The 22,838-nt window shown below is 41.0% G+C and overlaps 1 protein-coding gene across 1 annotated transcript in view; it reads right to left on the reverse strand.

Moving 5' to 3' along the window:
* The window catches only part of LOC115005629 (E3 SUMO-protein ligase PIAS1-like), a 50,004-nt gene that overhangs the window by 21,049 nt on the left and 6,117 nt on the right, over positions 1 to 22,838 (reverse strand). The window contains exon 2 of the mRNA XM_029427555.1: positions 5,620 to 6,106. Within this exon, the coding sequence (XP_029283415.1) occupies positions 5,620 to 6,103 (484 nt within the window). The 5' untranslated portion in view covers positions 6,104 to 6,106. The remainder of the gene's footprint in view (positions 1 to 5,619; positions 6,107 to 22,838) is intronic.

Consider the following 22,838-nt stretch of genomic DNA (forward strand, 5'->3'; position numbering starts at 1 on the left):
TACTGCTTGGAGATAATGGAAGGAAGCTCCATGCGTCCGGTTTACATCCTAAACTGCACTCTCTACCATGTTTGCTGTCAAAACTTTCACGACGCTAAATGCTAAAACTCACTCTCTGACAAGTCCACTATGCCCTGAAGGTTTCAGGTTTCTTTTGCTGGTGTTGTGTCAAAGAATGTTTCCCTGCTGATAAGAGTCACATTTGAATATTAGACAGTGATTGGCTTTCGAATTTGTGACGTAGCCAATCTACCCCAGGGTACGTTTAACTCTCAGATTTTAGGGAAGTGCAAAGAACATCCTACATCTCTCCCTTCAGTAAGGAACTGTGAAAACACGCCAGCTACAAGCCAGAGTAGTCAAGGTCAGACGTTTTAGGGAACGTAAACATAAGGAAACACATTTTTTGAGTGGAGAGGATCTTTAACAATGAAACCCTAACGTCTAGTTTTCAACATTCAACATAATAAAAATAAAATCGTGGACCGACTCATCTTTTTTTCCGCACACTTGATTAGACTGACGTTTCTTTAACCACATTTTCCTTTTTTGTATGAATATCACAGCAATCTTCCCATATAACAAGCCATTATGCACAAAACGCTCATCAAACACGAAATGGGCTTGCATCCTTTTTCCTAAAGATATGGTGATTACATCATGTATAATTCATGTGCACCACAATGATATCCTTAATGAGCACAGAGGCATAATTCTCTATAGAGGACGGATAATGATGGAGAGTTCAACCAGTGAGGTCGTCATGGTAATAGAGGAGTAGTTGGTGCAGCCCATAGCGTTGCCCAGTTCAGACTGACTAACCTTTATCCCACAAACTGATAAGACTCAACAGAGAGCAGAGGGATAATGATAGAGGGAGGGAGGATGGTGTGAGAGAGATAATAACTACGATTACACACAAGAAACCAGGTTACTGTGAGAAATCAGGCAGGAAATCTGAAACGTTGACATGTGACGCAATTCCTTAGGTTACCGTTAACCTGAATGTAAAAATGTTTCCCCAACGCCTCTACCCAGGCTGTCATGTTTTTAGGTTTATTGATGATATATGCTGCTGCGGCTTGAAGAGTGTTTTCTTCTCTCTGTGCATGTGTGCAATGCTGTGCAAGGCCTTTTCATTGTTCTCTTACAGTATACGTGCATACACTCCTTACTGTCGGAGGCTTTGAGAAATGCATATAAAACAAATAAAAATCAAGAACCAAGAGAATCGTTGACACAACTACTTATCAACAACCAACAAAGCACCATCGTGTCAGATTAAAAGGCTCTAAAATGTAGGGACTTTGTAAATCTTAAAATAGTACAGATTATGTATAAAGTGAAAATGTGCAGCGGCATAACGATGTTTAGGGTTTGAAATTCTCCCTTAAGCTATCTTATTTCATTCTTTCCACAATTATTCAGTCACAGACGAATGCAACACTATGCATGTCTTAAATTGTGCGCTGTTATTCCCATATTTAATCGTTTAAATCAGGGGTCTTCAACCTTTTTCAGGCCAAGGACACCCAAACTGGTGGAGCGTGGGGCAGGGACCCCCTACTGTATATATTGTATAGAAGAGGCTTGAAGAAGTTGGTGGGGGGGGGGGGGGGAGCTGTTTGGTCTGGATGAGGTCTGTGCGACTGGGGGGGGGGGGGGGGGACATGTCGCGTATTTATTTTAGTTCACTACTCTCCTTTCCTCCACTCTGTCTCTGAAGTCCCGCCCTTGGTGAAACACAGCGGAGGAGTGGATTTTAATGCGCGAAGCAAAAAAAAAAAAGATTATTAAAAAACAAATTGCTTCATCCACAATTATGCGACCCCCCCCTGCAGTACCTCCGCGGACCCCCTGTTGAAGACCTATGGTTTAAATGCATCTCTCTAACGTCTGGCATAAACCGTCCTTTATACTGCTTTCTCCCTGTACTGCCAAATTGTGCACAGACTAAAAAAATATTTTCAATTCCAATTTCACATGTGTCTCTATATTTCAAATAAGCTGCAGTTCAGCTGTGAAAACTCTCAGACTTATTTATTCCAATTTTAGATGCAAGGATGCCCCATCAAGTCATAATCCTTCCGTTCACTGCACTGTCTTAAGTCTGTCATGCACATGCGCTCTTGTAAAAACCAGACAGAATCCTGGTTAAGAACATACATAGTCAACAAGACAGCAAAAAGAAAGAAATCTAGCAAAGCAAGAGAGCAAGCAAGTGGGGGAAGGGAGTCAGGAACAAATGAGAGAATGAGGGAGAGAGAAACTGGAGGCAAGGCAACAGGAGAGGAAACAACAATGGGGGAGAGAGAGAGAGAGAGGGGGGGGGGAGAGAGAGCGAGAGAGCGAGAGAGACAGAGAGAGAGAGAGGGAGGGAGAGAGAGAGAGAGGGGGGGAGAGAGAGAGCAGAGAGAGCGAGAGAGACAGGAGGAGAGAGAGATGGAGGGAGAGAGAGAGAGAGATGTGGGGAGAGAGAGAGCGGAGAGAGAGAGATAGGGGGGGGGAGAGAGAGCGAGAGAGACAGAGAGAGAGAGGAGGGGAGCAGAGGAGGGGGAGGGGGGGGGGGAAGAGAGAGCGAGAGAGAAGGAGATTGATGAGGGAGAGAGGGTGGGGGTCGACATCGCGCGCGCGGAGATTGCGCGTAAGAGCTCTTCTTTTTTTTCTCTTTTTGTCGCGCTCGACTTCGCGCAGCGCGCTGGCAGCCGTTCGCTGGATTCCATGCTCTCTCGTTCCCGCGGTTTTTTGTTCGTTTTTTTTTCTCTCTCTCCTCTCTCTCGCGTTTGGGGTGTGGGGTGATTGAGTAGTAATCAGAAGATCATAGGGAAGTAAACAAGCGGAGAAGAGTATTTGAAAGCATGTGATCAGGGAGTGAGGAGAGTACTACAGCAGTCTTAAAGCAAGAGAAGAACATCTCCCAGTCTCCCCATGAGGAGGGAATTACAATTAATCAAGTGGTTTCCTTACTGCTCTCCATTATTATAAGGATAAAGAGGGTACTTTCTGAAGCACATTAAAATGTTCAGCTTTGTAAAAACCATGTGCACCATCTTCCTCTAAATTATTTCCTCCTCTCAGTCATGCTTCTGCTCTCTCTGCTTCTCTGAGAACAATACGATCAGCATGCATTATTTATTAGAAAGTACGTTTATGTTTTGAAAGTACTGTATGTGCAGACGTGTGTGTGTGTGTGTGTGTGTGTGTGTGTGTGTGTGTGTGTGTGTGTGTGTGTGTGAGAACGAAGTGAATGTACAATTCAGATTCAAATGAGGGGAGCGTGTGTTCTCCGGGCACAGGTGTATGCCTGTATGATTTCATCACTTTGCATGCAAATTCTAACCGAGGATGGCCGCGGAGACCGAGTGAGGCTGGAAGACGGAGTAGTGGGGGGGAGAGAGAGAGAGAGAGAGAGAGAGAGAGAGAGAGAGAGAGAGAGAGAGAGAGAGAGAGAGAGAGAGAGAGAGAGAGAGAGGAGGCCAAGAGGGATGGAACATGTGCAGGAAATGGATAGAGTAAGAAAGGGCGAGGGAAGAGGAGAAAGATGGTGTGATGACAGAGCTGCAGGCGCTGTGTTTGTACATGCATCTGCAGGCAAATTAATCACAAGATGGTCTCTTACTCCATTAAAATGCTAATGCAGGAAAATCTAGGCATTTCCATATATTTGCAATATATCCCAGAGCCCAAAGAGTGTTGTTATGCTATATGGGTGCTGGATGCTGGATGCACACCTAATATAACGACAAATCTGACCAAGATAAAGTTACGTAGTGAATTAAAGGGCAGAGTGGATATAAGACTTGCACTCTGGGCCTTCATGGAACTCATTACAGTGATGAGGTCTTACACGAACAAAACATTTCTGCCAAAGTTGGAAAACATTGTGTTATTTTCAATGAAAGATTTGCGTATTTGTGTTTTTGTCTGCGTTCTTCTGGTTGTTTTGAAGTGGGCGGGACTCAGGAGTCACAATCTGATGACAGGTGGTGGGTTGTTTGGATCAATGAAATCTGATCAAACCACCACAGTCCTGGTGAAGCAGATTAGCAGTTAATCTGTGAATAAATTATAATGTAGGATGTTTTATTTCCAAACTTTAACTTTGAGTGTCGCTAGTTATGAAGATTAAATGTTAAAGAGACAGAGAGAGTCTTCTGATGCTGCTGACTGTTAACTGACATTAGAATGAACTTCTTTACCTGTTGAACAATTAGTATAAAAATGTTTCTGAATCAACAGAATCAAGTGCGAAACGAGACAAAATCCAATTTAAAAGCTTTACTTCTAAACGTATTAATGATTATTTTGGACTCGCTTCAGCGGTCGCCACATTGCAACAACGTGGAGGTTTGTTCACAAAGTTAAGACTTGATTATGCAGAACCGTTTTCTCAGCAGTGCTACATAGTGACGGGAAGGAGCGTTTTCTTCATCATAAAGGTCTCAGCTCTCTTTGCTCAGCTAATGTAGCATCATTACACTTTGGTGTGGATGAAATGGCAACATACTGTATGTTGTTGACGGTCTACATGCAGAGATGTATTTATATCCAGTGGCTCCACGCGGATGTAAAATTGGTCTCACAGCAGGAAATATAGTACGATGAAAATATATTGATAATTCATCATGTGGCAGCGTTGCTCGTCCAACCCACGACAAATTCAAGCATAGCAGTCGTTAAAAATATAAATATCCAAATAAGAATCTTGATTGACCCTAATGCATGCGGACACGTATCCAGTGGCTGAATGTCACTCTCACCTTCAGAGCCACAAGAAAATAAAACTATATATATACGATTAATCGGTTAATGTTTCAACTAAATGCAGGCTTTCATGCTCATTAATGGAAATAAACACCAGAGCACATAACTATTAGGTTAGTACAGGAGAATCGGAGAAGGCAAAAGCTTCAGCTTCTATTTATAAATATTTTAACTTATGAAACCACTGTGGCATTGGTTTACTCTGAACTCTCGTGGGGTATCTGCAAAGAATGTATTAAATGATATTGTTGCAGGCTGCACAACACCAGCAGGGAGCCTCTCCGCCACAGCGGAAACACAAATATCAATGTTTTCTGTGACTGCTGCCGTGATTATTATGGAAATGATATACTGACATAAATATCCACAACCTTTGCGGATTACATTTTCGGCAGTTTCACACTCATTGGATAGTTTGACGGTGAAGATATAGACAGGAAGCATATGGGGAGAGAGGGATGGCGTGCACTAATGTTCCCCGCTCAGCTGCGGTTACTGTATTTGTATGTGCAGTGTTTTCTTGCATTTCTAGACATAATATTTGGCATATTAAGCAACCATGTCAATTCTGGCAACGTGAAGCTACAAAAAACAAACATATCTAATAAACTCTAACACGAAACCATAAATATAAAATGGTGCTATTCTGTTGAAAGCTGAAACCATGTTTGTCTCAATGAATTATTATCAAGAGATTCTTGCAACCAGCTAAACTGACAAATTCTCAATTAAAGGTTTTAATTGATTTATTATCCCGTGCAGTGTGATGATATATAGTTCAAATATAATGCATACTAGTGATTAAAAGTATCCATCTACTATTGTTCCCAAACGCACCCTCACACGTGCCCTCACCTAGACTGGTTGGCTTGATGAGCTCGTCCAGCATGTCGTAGAAGGGCAGCCTCTGGAGCTTGACATCTGGGTGGACCGGGTGCAGCGTGGACGAGCTGGACAGGTGGTGCGTCAGCCCGGTCAACTCGTGCTTCCCAGGGCCGAGCAGTGAGAGAGGCAGTAAGGCAGCGGGCGACGGGGCTCCACCGTGACCCTCATACGCCAGCTGCGTCAGGCCGGCGGGCAGTGCGGCGCCCCCTCCTCCGACCACGCCAGCTGTGGCCGGGTGGTGTGGCCCGGGCATGGCCAGCTCTGAGTGAGATATCATTTTGGCAGGGAATCGTCGTCGGTAGAGCTCTTTGACCTTCATGTGCACGGCGGGGCTGCAGCCGGCCTTCAGCAGGTGTAGCGCCTTGGTCAGCAGCTCGTGCTTGCGTCCGTGTTTGTTGCGCCCAGCGTACCCCAACAACACCTGCAGCTCCGACACCCGCAGGCTCATCACCATTTGCTGTGATGAGAAAGAGGATGGGAAAACAACTTTTGAGATGCTATTCATGACGGATACAAAACTGATAAGTACCAATCAACAGTCATCGGTGTGTAGAGACCCCCAGGACACAAAGGTGGGTTCACTTTACTAAACTTTACTCATTTAAAAAACTAAACTGTTTTAACAACATATAACGCCTTGAAAAAGACTGAAAACACACTACACTACACTCTGGAAACAAACTGCGCAACAGGAAATTAACAACATACCTGTGCGTAGCACAGCGGCTACGTCAGAAAACAGCTGTCCAGTCGGAGCAGAGTATGTAAATGATGTGCTCAACACACTCACAGAGCTGCAGATTTACGAGAGGCCAGAGACTACTACTTTGTGTGAGTGCAGCGTTACTCTCAGTTAGCCTTGGAACACTCCCAAGGAAAAGCTTCAGGAGTTACTGTGGAAGAAGACATGTGGCTGCTCTGCTAGTCCTCCGGCCACTGTCAGGCTGACCCGGTATGAAAATAAATGGACGGATGAAATTTTAAAGGCCTAATTGGATGATTTGCATCAATAATATGTGTCGGGCTCGATGCTTGTGTGTTGCCTCTACAGACATCTTAGCTGGCAGTTTGAAGAGAGCCAAGGGCCCAAAACTATTTTTAGAGAATTTCTTTTGTCGAAAGGTGACCTCAAAAGGTGAGGTCTTAGGCATTCAAATAATCAGCTACCTAGTCATTTCAGTCTTAGCAAGTTTAAGGCTTCAGATGCTTAGAAACATAAGAAAAATAACCAATACTTTAGTGTTTTCTATTGTTCCTTGATTGAAACAAAGTACAGAGCTGAGAAAAATAAAAAACAACAGAACAAACAAAATAGATAGAGTAACGCACAAGCTCTTTGGGTGGAAGCGGGGGATAAACAAGAGTTTAAATGAAACCTCAGCTCATTATCTAACAGCCATCATGAGCATACATTAACCAGGTGGACAGAAATATGGCAAATTAGAGGTGTGAGACAGACCTTAAAGAAAGCCAAACTTAACAACAATACACAACACTAAAGACATGGACATGCATAATGTATGCACGTTGGAATCAGCGCTGTCTTTATTTTAACTCTCACACACACACACACACACACACACACACACACACACACACACACACACACACACACACACACACACACACAGGCTGGCTGGCTGGCCTGTAAGAATGTCTTGGACAAACATCCTCCCTTCATCTCCTTTAATGACAGAGCAGGGATAAAAAAAGTGCAGACGCACTCAAACACACGCCCTTTAAATGACACACACACAGGGTTGTTAGTGCCCAGTGTGTCAGTTTCCGGCTAATTAATTATAACCACACAGTTATAATTGTTATATACAGAATATGTGTGCTGTGGTGTCCATACGAAGGATGTGAAACCTTTAAGCCTTCAAGATTTTCTTGTAGTTTCTTATAATGAGGCCCATTCCTCTTGTTTTACACTGGAGTCTTGAATTTAATTGACATTTAAAATGACATATATGAGAGCTGTAGGCTATTTTTTGTGACCTAAACACAGCAGCTACTTTTTACACTTGGAAAAACAAAAGCCCTACGATGCACCACTGCTACGTTTTCATCTCTCTTTTAATAACTGTTTATAGTAGTTCATCTATAGGAGTACATTTAAACAATAAGATTAATGCATAATAATTAAAGCTGCATCTCAAATGTAGCACATATTATTGGGGAAAGAAATACCCCTTACCTCACTCTCAAGCTTTTGTTTTATTTAATCGAAACACTCATTCAAATGTAAAAAAAAAAACTAAAAACAAAACTACTTTCATTTTCAGCACGAGTGGACCAGGTGTGAAAATAATTCTCTCATTCTGGTCCAACAACAGAACTGCACTGTGTCCCTAGAATAGACTTTTGAAAGGAACTGAAACCGTAAATGTGTTGCATGTTCCTCTAAAACACTTTGTAACATGTAACATCTACAACACTTGAAACGTATAATGCCATCCAAAACATTTTCTGCTGAAATTGATTGGTTGGGCAATATTTATTATTTTTCATTCATCAAATAGTGAAATTAGAGACACAAATAGTTTCTGGGAGATATGAGAGATGAATTACCAACAGGTAATTTTCTTTTACTGGTGACAAAATGTACTGCAACACTTAATAATTACAAAAGCATATTTCAGCCAGAGGATGAGGTTCTGTGGGATCACTTTTATTTATTTATTATTTATTTTTAGCAACCTAACAAAACATAGCACATCATGGAGCTATTGTCACAGACTCTGCTTTCATGTTTGCTGTTCTAAACCCACTTTGGCAACAAGTTCCTGGAACTAAATTCTGGCACTGCTCAGGAGGTGATACTAAATGCAAGTTCCAGGTACTTTCAGGGGCTGTTGGCGGTGTTTCAATCATGATTGGTCAAGCAGATGTGACATCACATCACAACAAGGACAACTACAGCCCAACCCAATGTCTAGCATCTGGCAGAAATGTTGTTACAACTGGAGCTGAAGCAAAAATGTCCAACTATGACAGGGATTACAGAAAAATTAAGACTATGAAATGGTTCGACGTGCTGGACCCCGTTAAGACCACCGACCGACCAGCGTGTGTCGACCAGCACTGCTCTGGATTGTCCGCTGCACCAATTCTCCCATTGTAACAACTTTTAAAATGAGGTCGAGCGTAGCCCTTCTTATATAAGCATACCCTTTAGAGAAATACAGTGGAAACTCAAGACTGAACCCAGAACCAAAACAATATGATTATTTTATTGATGAATATATTAATTATTAAGGCTAATATGTCAGAGAATAGAAAACAATGTCCATCACAAATTCCCAGAGACCAAGGTGATGCCTTCAAATGTCTTGTTTTATCCATCTAACAGTCTAAAACACAAATACTATATATATATATATATATATATATATATATATATATATATATATATATATATATATATATATATATATAAAGATATATATATATAAGATAACCACCAAATATTCACATTTATGATGCTGGCAGTATGTTGCAGAAACATTTCCGTTAATCGACTGGTTATTGAATTCCTGCATGGAGAAGGAGATTTCGACAACCTGGGCCTCAAACAAGCGGCACACTTCTCAAAGTGACAGAGCAGAGGCTGTTGTTTACAGACCAAACACTGCATCTTATGTACAGCTGTCACACACACACACACACACACACACACACACACACACACACACACACACACACACACACACACACATATGTATGTGTATTCGTTTGGCCAAGAAACTCTCCTGCTGGCGACATAAATGACCAGTTCCATGAAATATGCATGTTGTAGAGAAGAGGTGTGTGAAAAAAATGATGACACTGGCTGCCCATCATTTTACACACTCTCTCTCGCTCTCTCTCTCACACACACACACACACCTTAACACAATAACACACGCAAACCCCCCCCCCCCCCCATCCACTCTCTCTAAAAAGCAAACACACACTAAAGAGAGACAAATACACAAAAACACTGGCTCAAATAAACGTGACACACACAAACACACACACACACTGTTCCACCACACTGCGGATGTGTAACATTCCTCTGGCTTAAAAAAAAAAGATGGAAAACAAATAGAGGAGAGAAAACAGTGGATCGGGTGGAGGAGAGATAGACGAACAGCTCTCACTATCTCCTCTTTCTCTTTTCTGTCCTCCTCTCCATTAGCAAATAATTCTTCTTCTCCATCTTCCCGGTCAACAGGAGGGGAGGAGGTGGAGGTTTCTGAAGCTATTCAACCATCCGGGAGCAGCAGTTCTGACGGAATAAACTCGCAGCATAACAGTTCAAAACCAAGAGATATTCAGTTTACTGTCATAAAAGAAAAATAAAGGCTGAAAATCCTCACATTTAAGAAGATGGAATCAGAAGATGTTTGGCACTTTTGCGTGAAAATGACGATTAATTCATTATTAAAATAGTTGGCAATATTTGCATATTAATTTGGTGTAAAATATAAAAGATGTATTGTGCAGCACATCCTCCTGCACTTCATAGTGAAGCATCGTAGTGAAACACTAAATAACCTGTGGCTGCTTTAGTCGTGACACTGATCAAAGCCACTGAAAGACAACAATGAAATGTTAAAGCGTCACATTATTCATATAGCCACTGTGGCAGATGGTGCGTACTGATCTCCTGACAACATAAAAGTGAAAGTCCTTCAATTTAATTACTTAAAATGTACCCTTTTTCTTAATTCACACAAAAATCCCACCATCACCGATTAGACTGCACAGAAAAGCTGGGTTTGAACAAAGCATGTTTGTGTGAGAATGTGCTCTATTGGGTTGTTTTACTGAAACAACTTGACATGTAGGTGCAAGGGGAAGCTGCAACAAAGGAAACAGGGTGAAAGAGGGAGAGAGGCTACAGCACAAAGAGAATAGCTGGTGGTAACAGGGGAGTTCTTACACACACACACACACACACGCACACGCACACACACATACACACACGCAGCATGCAGACCAGCGTGGGTTTTAAAGCCGAAGAGGAAGTTTCTGCCTTATATTTACCAGCCTATGGCATTTTGCTCCAATAAACAATATATCTAAATGACACCATTTTGGTTTCCCAAGAAAAGATGAGGATTCACTGCGTCCACCACAATAATATACTCGTCTGACTGGAAAGGCCCATAAAACAACATTTTGACAGGTAAAACTGAAAGCCACAAAAACCCAGAATGATGAAATGTCCTCAGGCAAGTAAACCACTGCACCAAAACTCATTTTAAAAAAGAAACACACTACCAGAACTGACCAAATAAAGTCCATTTCACATTTTACTGCAGAGTTACAGACTGCTATCATTTAGCTGCAGTGAAGAAGAAACTCCATAATACGTGGAGGACATTAACTGAACAATATCTTACCACAATATTCATTTCATAATTGGAAAGTAATTCAAATATGCACATTCATCACAACACATACAAACTCAAAGACACAAAATCATTACTACAGTCTGAATGTATTATGTATGTTAATGTTGGATCAGGGATATAATTATTTAGATAGTGAAAACTCTAGCATAACTACTCTGTAACTGTATACACCTAATTCTACTTTACCTTTGCTTAAGCATGAAGCATTTTGTGCTGCAGCATCAATGTTTCTAATTAACAGTCCTAAATGTAGTTCAATTCTAAATTAAAACTGAGAAAGAAACAGAAACGGAAAGACAATTATAGCTCACTCCGCCTCTTTTCTTTCAGTATTGGCACTTTTTTAAATACAGGAACTTTTCCAGTAACTTTTTGAGGAACTCTGGGATTTTATTTGATTTTTGTGTTTTGGTTCCTGAGCTTCTTGTCCCTCCTGAGGTCGTACTTTGTGACGGCTCACGAGCCTCCGGGTGGAGTTTGCGGAGCTTGAGTGGTTGCTGAGAGAGTGAGACGAGCCTCATAAGTCATTCAGACCGCAAGCAAGCACTTGTAATCAATAGTATGAATTAGGGATGTAGCAATTACCGGTTTCACTGATAAACCATGGGAAACTTCCCTACAGTTAGTATAGTGTTTAATTATCATTAAAACCATTGTTAGATTACCGCCAGAGTTTCTGCCTGTTTATTAAGACCAACCGGCTCTAAATACACTGAATGAATCAAATAACATTTTAAGCTAAACTTAAACTAAAATGAATTATACAAGTAGCCAAATGCTTTAACGAATAACTCAGTGCGTATGTTGTGTTCCTAATGTTAGCGAGTGTGCGACAGAGGGAGTGTGTGACGGTAAGTATGAAGTGAGCAGTCACGTTATAACTGATTGTAGCAGTGCAGTGTGAGTAGTTTATTTCTCAGTGAATAACAAGGGTTGGGGCAATTGGCCGAATATATCGGGCATCATTCAGATCTGATTAAATGCTCCCAAACCCCAAACGTTGCCCTACTGGAGCTGCTGATGTGTTGGCCAATATATGCTTAATGCAGCTATGTAGTTGTGGTCAAAAGTTTACATACACTTGTAAAGAACATGTATGTCATGGCAGTCTTGAGTTTCCAATCATTTCTAAAACTCTTATTTTTCTGTGATAGACTGATTGAAGCACATACTTCTTAGTCACAAAAAAGATTTTTGAAATGTGGTTATTTTATGAATTTATTATGAGTCTACTGAAAATGTGACCAAATCTGTTGGGTCAAAAATATACATACAGCAACATGAATTATTTTGGTAATGTAGAAAGTTGTGTCAATCAAATGAGCTTTGTGGCATGGCCTCTTAACTTCTTGTGATTATGATTGACTTCAGCTGGTGAGCCTATTTAAATAGGGCTCATTGGATACAATCATTAGACTCAGCCACAAACGCTACAATGGGAAAGTCAAAGGAGCTCAGCACGGATCTGAAACAGTGGATCATTGACTTGAAAAAGTCAGGAAAGTCACTTGGAGCCATTTCAAAGCAGCTACAGGTCCCAATATCAACTGTGCAAACAATTGTTTGTAAGTATGAAGTGCATGGCCCAGTTGTGTCACTGCCATGACCAGGAAGAAAACGCAAGCCATCACCTGCTGCTGAGAGAACATTGGTCAGGATGGTCAAGATTCAACCGAGAACCACCAAAAAGCAGGTCCGCTATGAACTAGAAGCTGCTGGAACACAGGTGTCAGTGTCCACAGTCAAGCCTGCTTTACATCGGCATGGTCTGAGAGGCTGCCGTGTAAGAAGGAAGCCCTTGCTCCAGAAGCGGCACCTTAAGGCTCGACTGAAGTTTGCTGCTGATCACATGGACAAAGAAAAGGCCTTCTGGAGGAAAGTTCTGTGGTCAGATCAAACTAAAAATTAGCTTTTTGGCCACAATGACCAGAAATATGTTTGGTGGAGAGAAGGTGAGGCCTTTAACCCCAAGAGCACCATGCCTACCGTCAAGCATGGTGGTGGTAGTATTATGCTCTGGGCCTGTTGTGCTGCCAATGGAACTGGTGCTTTACAGAAAGTAAATGGAATAATGAAGGAGGAGGATTACCTCCAAATTCTTCAGGAGAACCTAAAATCATCAGCCAGAAGGTTGGGTCTTGGACGCAGTTGTTCCAACAGGACAAAGACCCCAAACACACATCTAAAGTGGTAAGGGAAGGCTAAATCAAGCTAGAATTAAGGTTTTAGAATGGCTTAACAAAGTCCTGACTTAAACCCCATCGAGAACATGTGGACAGTGCTGAAGAAACAAGTCCATGTCAGAAAGCCAACAAATTTAGCTGAACTGCACCGATTCTGTCAAAAGGAGTGGTCAAAGATTCAACCAGAAGCTTGTGGATGGCTACTGAAAGCGCCTAATTAAGGTGAAAATGGCCAAGGGACATATAACCATATAGTAGCATTGCTGTATGTATATTTTTGACCCAGCAGATTTGGTCACATTTTCAGTAGACTCATTATAAATTCATAAAATAACCAAACTTCAAAAATCTTTTTTGTGACAAAGAAGTATGTGCTTCAATCACTCTATCACAGAAAAAATAGAGTTTTAAAAATGATTGGAAACTCAAGACTGCCATGACATACATGTTCTTTACAAGTGTATGTAAACAGTATCAGTAATGACGTAGGCCTATGTGTCAAATTATTTGACACAAATAAGGGGTCTGTATCAAAATTGTTTATGGTATGTGTTAAAACAATTGCTATTGCGAGATATATATATATATTGTTAACAGATTAAAAGAAAATAAATAATCAAATATTGAGATCAGTATAGTGTTCGTATCAGTCGGGCTGCAGGCCGTCAACTCGGATTCTAACATCTCCGTCTTGGCTAAGATTTCATCTGTTTTCTAGTTTCATAAAATTAATTTATTTTTGTATTTTTTATTTTATTATCTATTTTCTATCTTGCATTGAATTCATCAAAAATATCTAGGCTTGTGTGTGTGTGTGTGAATAACAACGGAGTTATTCAGTCTGGAAACCATGCTGCAGAAGTAAATGACCTGACACTCAGTGGAGCAGATGTCTCCACCAACGCCTTGCAGCTGCGACAGCTCAAAATGTTTTTTTACCGAAAGTCAACACAGCTAACCTTTTCAAAAGGTTTTGAGCAAATCCTGTGATCAGTTACACGAATGAACAGATGGAACGAGATGAAAATAATTTTAATTCATTTAAATCCTGTTCAACTCCACTGGCAGAGCAGTAAACATTAAAACATGCAGCGGTCCTTGTAAAGCATAATTTCTCACAAAGACATACTCTACAAACAAATTGACTGAACATAAAACTTAACCTCTTTGTGTCTCTGGGTCATAAAATGTCTCATATCCGCTCTGACTTTTGCTTTTCTAAGCTTTTTACATGCAGTGTTGTTTCTGCCTCACGCTGTTTCTCTCTAATGCTTGCTGAGACATGTTGCTTCCTTTCCCCAAAACATCTGTAGCTGCGTCCAAATTGGCCCAAAACTTGGTGAAAACATTGTTTGGCCAAATGTTACCTATTAATAAATCCTGATATCAAGGAGCTCTAATATATATATTTCAATTTCTGTTGATCCTACACAGACAATTCTACATTACAACTACACCACTTTATATAAGCAGCTCAGTGTGATGCGGGCCTAATTTACAACAATAAACAAGAGAATACCTTTTTTGATATCCATGTTTTACGACTACATGTATCCAAAGACAGCTAAATCTAATGCATCTGATGCACCTTTTTCCACACAGTTATGGTCATCTGTTCCATACTTTACCTGCAATGTTGACATCCTACAAGTTGTAAGTGGATACAAGCCGAACAGGCCTTTTAGTGTGAAAGGCGACCAAATTGTTTGCCTGCTGAGACGAGTTCAGTCATTTCAACTCATTTGAAATGTCTATATAGCCGATCACAGGTTGCACTAAAGCGACGTGATGAAATCACTATTACATACGGTTGCAAAGAGAAACATGAGGAAGATATTTAACTATATCCTGTTATTCTGGCGTTTCAGTGTAGACAAACATTTTTAGTGTTAAGGTACTACTAATGTATTTTTTTTTTTATATAATTAGTGGCGTTCACTTTGAGCTCCACTTAAATGAGAGTAACTACAGTCTAATCTCTATCTGTGTGTTAGTAGATTCTTGTCAGACTGCAGAGTGGTGGTGTGGAGGGTGATAATTTGCTGTGTCCAGAGCTGGTGAGAATGACTGATGGAGGGATAAAGAGAAGGGGGATGGGGAGAGAGAGAGAGAGAGAGCAGCTGAGCCTCTAAACCAAATGAAATTCTCCACAGCTCCAGTTTTTACCATCAGTTTAGTATGGCTGGTGACATTGCTGTGAAAGAGATACCCATGAGCCCCGTCCACCATTGCTATGGAAAGGAAACAAGTCAGGGGCACAAATAAGAGCTGCATCAAATTCACGAGGCTTCATCATTGCCAAACTCATCCAAAATGTATCCAGAATCTTAAACTAAAGTGCCCATTATTTCACTAATAAAACGTAAAAATAGTAAAAATGCCCATCACTGTTTCCCGGAGCCCAAAGGTAAGATCTTCAAACGCCTTGTTTTGCCTGACCAACAAACAAAGCACAATATTTAACTTCCACTTGCTGTGAACAGGCAACATTTTTCAGCTTTGTAATTGAATGTTTCTTACTAAAATGGACATTTGGAGTTGTAGTTACCAGCCGTGACAGCAACGCTGGTATTGTTTTCCCCTTGTGAGTCTGTGTGTTTGTCATCATTGCAAAATGTGCTCCTGGAGACACCTGCTGTAGCGGGAACTTTGCCAGGTGTTTGTATTTCTGTCTGTCTGTCTGTGGACAGATTTAGTCAACACAATAGTGTCACAGCCGTGCATGATGCAGTCACAAAACTTTACAGCTGTGTCGTCAAGATAAAAAGGAAAGCCGAGTTTGAAGATGGGTGTGGTCCGAGCAATGGCGCTGGAAGTACGGGGGCACAAAGTGTTCTTATGATCTTATCACAAGATGGTCCCTTGTTAACTTCTCTTCTCAAGTTCTTATGTTCACAGACGTATACCTTTTAAGCTAACTGATGACTCAACTGTGAGTTTTGTACCCGAATGTCATTCATCGAACATTATCGATGCAGAATATTAACAGGGCTTTTCAATCCAGAATGCCTGAAATAACAAATATAGCACTAAACTGAAGATAGCTTGCTTCTATGCCTAATGTGTGTGAGAGTCAGAGTGACACTACTGCATCTGTACACACACACATCTTACTGCAACATGCAGACAAGCTCTTGCAAGCTCAGTAGAGTCAATTTTAATGGCTATAGACGATTTAGGAGATTTTTTCCCTGCTGATATTAACAAACTAAATTGTTAGAAGAAAATCAAACCAGCACCCTACTGCATGTTTACATGAACCTCCTGCTCTGAAATGTCAAAATGTCTCCGGTAAAAAGGGTCTATTATTGAATGTTTTTGTCAGTGTGTTTACCTTAATTAATTTGATCAAATGTACAATGCGCTCACGCACAACAGATACACCAAGTGTATGATCATGCGAGGTGCTGAAGTTCAACACACGCAGAGGACAGTCACAAAGAGGGTGCATGCACGCCACCGAGAGTTAGCATGCGAGTGGGAACATGTTCAAACACACACATCAGGACTCACGCACAGATCATTAACCTCACACTGATCGTATGTGATGGTGTGTGTGTGTGTAAGAACCTCAATGCCCCGTTCACTCACTTCATTATCATATGACATGCACACGACGACTCTGTCTGCGTGTGTACGTGAACAAATCTGCTAAAATGGCTCAAAACACAACTTTTCCCACAGAGATAAAAATATGTTTGATATTGATCAACTTCACTTCTGCTTAGAAAAAAAATCCATGGATGAAAGATTGAAAAGAACTGTTACAAATGTAGCCCGCAAAGGCAGACACATTTAGGTAAGCTTTCTTTCCATTGCCTGAAGCGACACTTTACACTATAAATATTTTCCTCTCTTCATGACGACACTGTGAAACAGGAGTCTCTAGACCACACCTTGATTCTGACTCCAACTTGCAGCCTTCAGCAATATCATGATTTTACACTTAAAAGCTTCACTAATTAGTCTGAAAACATTGGCAGTCATCTTAGGGTGCACTGAAATCTCCGTGTTTCCATCAGTTGCCTGTAATTACTGATTCAGGATGCTGATGGTGTTTAGGGTTACCAGTTAATATCAACTCCTGGTGGCACAGGTTGCTAGTGTAAGAAAATGCGAGGGAAACTCAGTGGAAGCACAATCAACATCATCCGAGAAATGTTGTTCGACTGTGAAAGATCTTTTTTTGACGAGATTCTATGTATATGTTGCAGGTTCACAGGTCGGGATGGGTGTCGATAGAAATGTTGCGATATCAGTGCAGATACAATACCTCTGTTAAGGAAACAATACCAATACAATGTGTGGTACTTTCATTTGTGGAATATAAACATGTTTTATACCATAAACAATTTCCTCATTTAACAAAAGAAGCCAAACTCCTTAAATATTAAGTGTTGACTCAACACAAACCGCTGTACAAGAGCTTTACCGGAATAAAATGGTCAAAATGACTATTTAAATCAGAAGCTGATTATCTGACTTGATGTCCGCTTGTGTGCCATGAACAGTAACAAGCAGCTGAGCCCAGTCTGGCACGGTGCGAGTGTTTTCCACTGCACCACACAGCCAAGTAAAATTGTTTAACTTGATGAAGTGTTGGAGGTGAGCTGTTCAGAGCGACAGAGCAATTTGCTTTGGTACAGTGTGGCTAAGCGGACCGGACAGGGCTCATGGAAAAACTTGGCCATGGATACATACAACCGAGTGCCAATGTGGGTTTAACCCGTGTCACAGCGTCAGACTGAACGGGGTAAAGTGAAAGTCTAAAACCTCCCCTAGAGGCAGTGTTGGTCATTACAACTAACCAGACCAAATTAGCGGCTTTAAGCAACGAACATCGTTTCTCTTTGCGCTCCATGTTTCTTAACAGAGCTTTTTTATTTTTTATATCTGCTGCACTTTACATGGGTTTGAGAGGGTGAACAGTAATGCAGTTCCTTTGAGTCCCAGGAGACTGGGAGATGGTGAGGCTAATAATGTTGTGCCAAGCAGTTTCTGCAAAGGTTCTGCAGGATGTGTGTGTTTGTGTGTGTGTGTGGGTGTGCGGAGGTTGTGAAGGGAGAGGGGGGGGGGGGCTTGCACACTACCTGGCCATTATATAAAGCTCCCACTCTCGGCTAGAGGGCTCTGTACTGAGTGCCAACTCCCTCCCCATCCTCCTCCCCTCTCTGTCCTCCCATCCCCCCACCTTCCAGTTACTCTGACTCAGGTTTAACTCTGAAATACCTCCGCCTGTTGTTTTCTCTCCCTCCTGCCTCTGTGGTATCACAATCATGGTGCACATTGTCAAATATGAATCGAGCAGGATCAGTTCATGCAATCCAGCTGGACTGACTTCAGAATGATTTCTCTTTTAATCATTAGCGTGTTTAATGCTGTGCCATCACACCTGAGGCTCCAGAGGTCTAGTCCCAGTTTGACACGGGCAGAATCTGAAGCACAAAGATCTGATGACAAGGGAAGTTAGTAATCTGGTGCCAAAACAGTGCAGGTACATGCTGCTGGTAGCAACCAAGCAACACAGATTTGCTGCCATGTATGTGGACAAAGAGAGTTGGCAGGAAAAACTCTGACTAAGAATTGTTAAAGCAAAGTGGTACAAACAATTGAGCGGAGGTAAAACACCTGTTAGATTATCACTGACTTGCTGAGGAAGGAAGGAAGGAAGGAACCGAAGCTTATAGGCTGAAAACAAAGACGTTAGACACCAAAATCCCACTGCAGTGGCATGGTGAGAAAATGAAGAAGAGTAGGAAGACACCCATGTGTTGTGTTCGCCCTCTGCACCTTTTTAATCCTGCAGAGTTGTAGGAGGTCTCACCGAGATGAAGGGGAATTGTAGAAACAGTAGCCTGGAAGAGACAGCAGCCTGAGACTGCAGGTCTGCAGCAAACATGTTGCGGGTAGAGTTTAGAGCACAGATGTCTTTTTATCATTAGATAGCCTCTCTGATATTGGGCTACATCTCAGGACTGCCTGGGAGCTGTGATTGTGTTACTATAGTATAATCCTTGACTCCTTGTATAACATTCATTCAGAGAAAAAAGGCAACCTAGTTGGGTGCACCAGGCAAGTCTGTGCGGAATGAAATCTCCCAATTCAATTTTAATCTGCCTCACATCTCACTACAGCTGCATGATGGGAAGAAAATGTACCATAATAATAAACTATGATGCAGAGAAAGCTTCTTTCAATATAATTATTTTTTTCTAAATCTGAAAATAACAAACGGGTACAAAAGATTCCCATGATACATCACACCTCAACACTTTGTTTAGTAGCTTCCCCAATGATGTTGAATTTATGGTGTTTTTTTCCTATGATGCCTATTGTCCGTTTAATGAAGCTTCAGACACTCATTACTCTCACCTTCATTCAGTTTTTGTCTCTCTTATTTCTACTCAAACAGCTGACGTATGTGCGTTCACTCTTTCAAGTTAAACCAATCAGAGAAGGAGAGCGCGCACGACATGCAGCAAAAGGCCACAGGTGGGATTACAGTACGTGGTGCACCAGCTCGAACAGCTGAGCTAACAGAGCACCCTGTTCTGAGCTAAATCTATTTATTATTTTTCCATTTTATTTGTATGTATTGTATTTTTAAAAGAACAGCTTCATTGTATTGTGTATTTATGTTGTTACCGTCACCCTAACAGGCATACGTTTTACATTATGGCACAAGTCCTATTAGTAACACACTGTAGTGTGCGGCTTATGACAGACCTGCAACAGTTTGGTCCAGCTTTACTGAAAACTGCAAAAGGTATTTCTGGAAAAAGGCCTATTTAGTCTATGAGGCAATGTTGATTGACAGTATAGTCTTTTGTTACAATGGAACATTTAGGATAATGACTTGACTGTAAAGTAATATATAAATACAATAATAGTATCATGTATGATGGCACGATAAGTAACAATTAGGGCTGGGTATTGTATTGAACACTAGTGCTGAGAAGAAGCACACTTTTCTTTATTTAGCTAAATAGACCAAACTACTAAGATTATCAGCGTTATATATCATCTTAAATGTCACTACTATTACTCTGCTACCATCTTGTTAGCTGTGCCGCTCTCCTTTACTCCACTTTCACTGCACAAGCTGAACTAATCTATTAGTCGAAGATCAGTAAATAAAACCACAATCTTTGAAATCAATGAATTATTACTACAGGCACTATTGTGAGTTAGTTTAGTTCCCTATCTGCTGGTATCAGAGCTGATAACTTCACACAAATGTGTTTGTTGCATAAAAACAAAGAACTGAATGCAGAATCAACCACCAATATTTCATTGGTAAGAGGTGACTCACTGGATCACCACAACACTTTCATTTAATTGTACCCGTTTAGTAAAACATACCAAGCAGTTTTCTTTATGGAAAAAAAATCAATACAAAAAAGCAGAGGGATCTTCTGCTCACAGCCGGATACGTCCTATAGAATAAAGAGTGTTTGGTGCATCAGTGTCTTAAACTGCGGTCCCTCAGGTCACAGGTCACTGGAGAGGCTTCTGCCTGCGCACACTTCTATTATTAGCTTTTAACCCTTTAAGCTGCCTGTTCAGGGCTCAACAGAAACAGCTTAATTCACGGTCACTTCATCACCTGAGACGAAAGGCTGTGGAGCTGCAGGTGTCATGATATGATGTGAAACAGACATACGTGAGGAAACCATTTGCCAAAAAAGACAAACACCTTATGGAGAGTGCAAGTGTCTTTCTTTTCATTTGATGACATAGCCTGATATAAATATAGTTTTCATTTATCTTCATACGTAAGAAAAAAAACATGCAAAGGTGGTACATGAATTATTTTTTAAGCGTTTCACAAAATAAGACAGTATTTCCCTTTAAGCCTTGTGCATTTTACTTGCAGGAAGGCAGTTTAAGATAAACACCCAGAATACACAAACAGTGTAACAACAATCTTAAATCACTGTCATATTGTGACGCTGTATGCAGCAATGTGTCCAAAATTCCTTTCAAATTATTGTTTCTATTTGAGTAACCTGTGGAGCGGGTGCTATTAGTCTAACATGCTGCACCAAGGTACTTATTGCACTAAAATGTGATTTATTGGAAAAGCTCATCTTGATGCATGTGTATGACATATTGCTGCAAATCATAAGTGAATTATGAGTTGTTAAGAATAAGAATGACAGTGAGTCTCACAAACACACCTGACTCTTCAAGCCTGCAGCAGAATAAAGAAATATTCTATAGACGACTATTTGTGGGCGATATAGACTCGATCTTATATCACGGTAACTGATTGTTATGTAAATTATATTAATAAATGTTTTAAAATAATCATACTGAAGATTTTCTTCTTTTATGTGCATCACAGGAGACAACACTTGAGTTAAAAAACTCAAACTTAAATTCTTTCAAAACAGAAGCTTTACGGTCCCTGAGAAGAATACGCTCAAGGGTTACGGGTTTTAAGGTTAACAGGTGCAAATAAATACCAGCTGACTTCATTCAGCGCAATATAAAAATCTCACACATTTGTACTTTAGAGTTTACCAAAAGAAGATAAAGACTTATGAATACCGTGTGGTGATCATATAACCAGAGTCTTTCCCCATCCTGATTGTTTAATGTCTCTCTCCTGCGAGGCAGCTGGATATGAGCTCACGCGAGAATAACTACCGCGGTACAAAGAGTATTGCAGAATCTCTGATGGTGGACACATTTCTACCGTTGCACGGTATATACCGTCGTATTGTCCAACCCTACGACAGACTACACAATTATCCCTCTTGATTCACACGAAAGTCTCTCTTATATTCCAACATTCAATTTGTTTTTGTTGAAGAAAATCTGCCAGGAGGGTGGCCAGTGAGAAGCCGGTCTTTCTTCCTCCAGTTGGAAACGCACATTGAGCTACAAACTGCAACCTACCCATGTCTGTCTCAAATGTGACATGTTTCCACGGCAACAGGACTGTGTAACAAAATCACCACAGGAGTTAAGAAAAAGCTCCATCTCGCCGAGAGCCTAACAGAAGTCGATGGCTGCAGACAAGATGTGCCCAACGAAAATCTGATAATAAAAAGAGCTCAAATGCTGGTTTCAGATTGTACAGTGTGGCCGATATTGGTGACTGCATGACCTTCAAATATGAAATAATTAAATGTGGGAAGGAAGCAAGAGCAACTCTAATCCCATAAACAGGACAAAATAATCAAATCAGAAATATATAGAAATGGGGGTGGTCAGCTCTTCACACCAATGACAATGGACCCCCGGACAGACTACAAGCAAGCCACAGATCGCTCTCTTGGTCTGCTGCTCTTCTCCTGACCTTCATCTGCTGCTGCTCTTCTTCTTCTTCTTCTTCTGCTGCTCTTCTTCTTCTGCTGCTCTTCTCCTGACACTCTTCTTCTGCTGCTCTTCTCCAGACGCTCTTCTTCTGCTGCTCTTCTCCTGATGCTCTTCTTATGCTGCTGCTGCTGCTCTTCTCCAGACGCTCTTCTGGTGGTCCGCTTTCATTCATTAATAGTTAATCGTTGCATTCATTCAACTTATTTATCCATCATTTACATTTCTGTTTTAATCGTTTGGTTTTGTAGTTATTAGTTCAATAAACATTTATAGAGAA

The sequence above is a fragment of the Cottoperca gobio genome, chromosome 3, assembly GCF_900634415.1.
Source record: "Cottoperca gobio chromosome 3, fCotGob3.1, whole genome shotgun sequence".
In the NCBI taxonomy this organism is placed as follows: domain Eukaryota; kingdom Metazoa; phylum Chordata; class Actinopteri; order Perciformes; family Bovichtidae; genus Cottoperca; species Cottoperca gobio.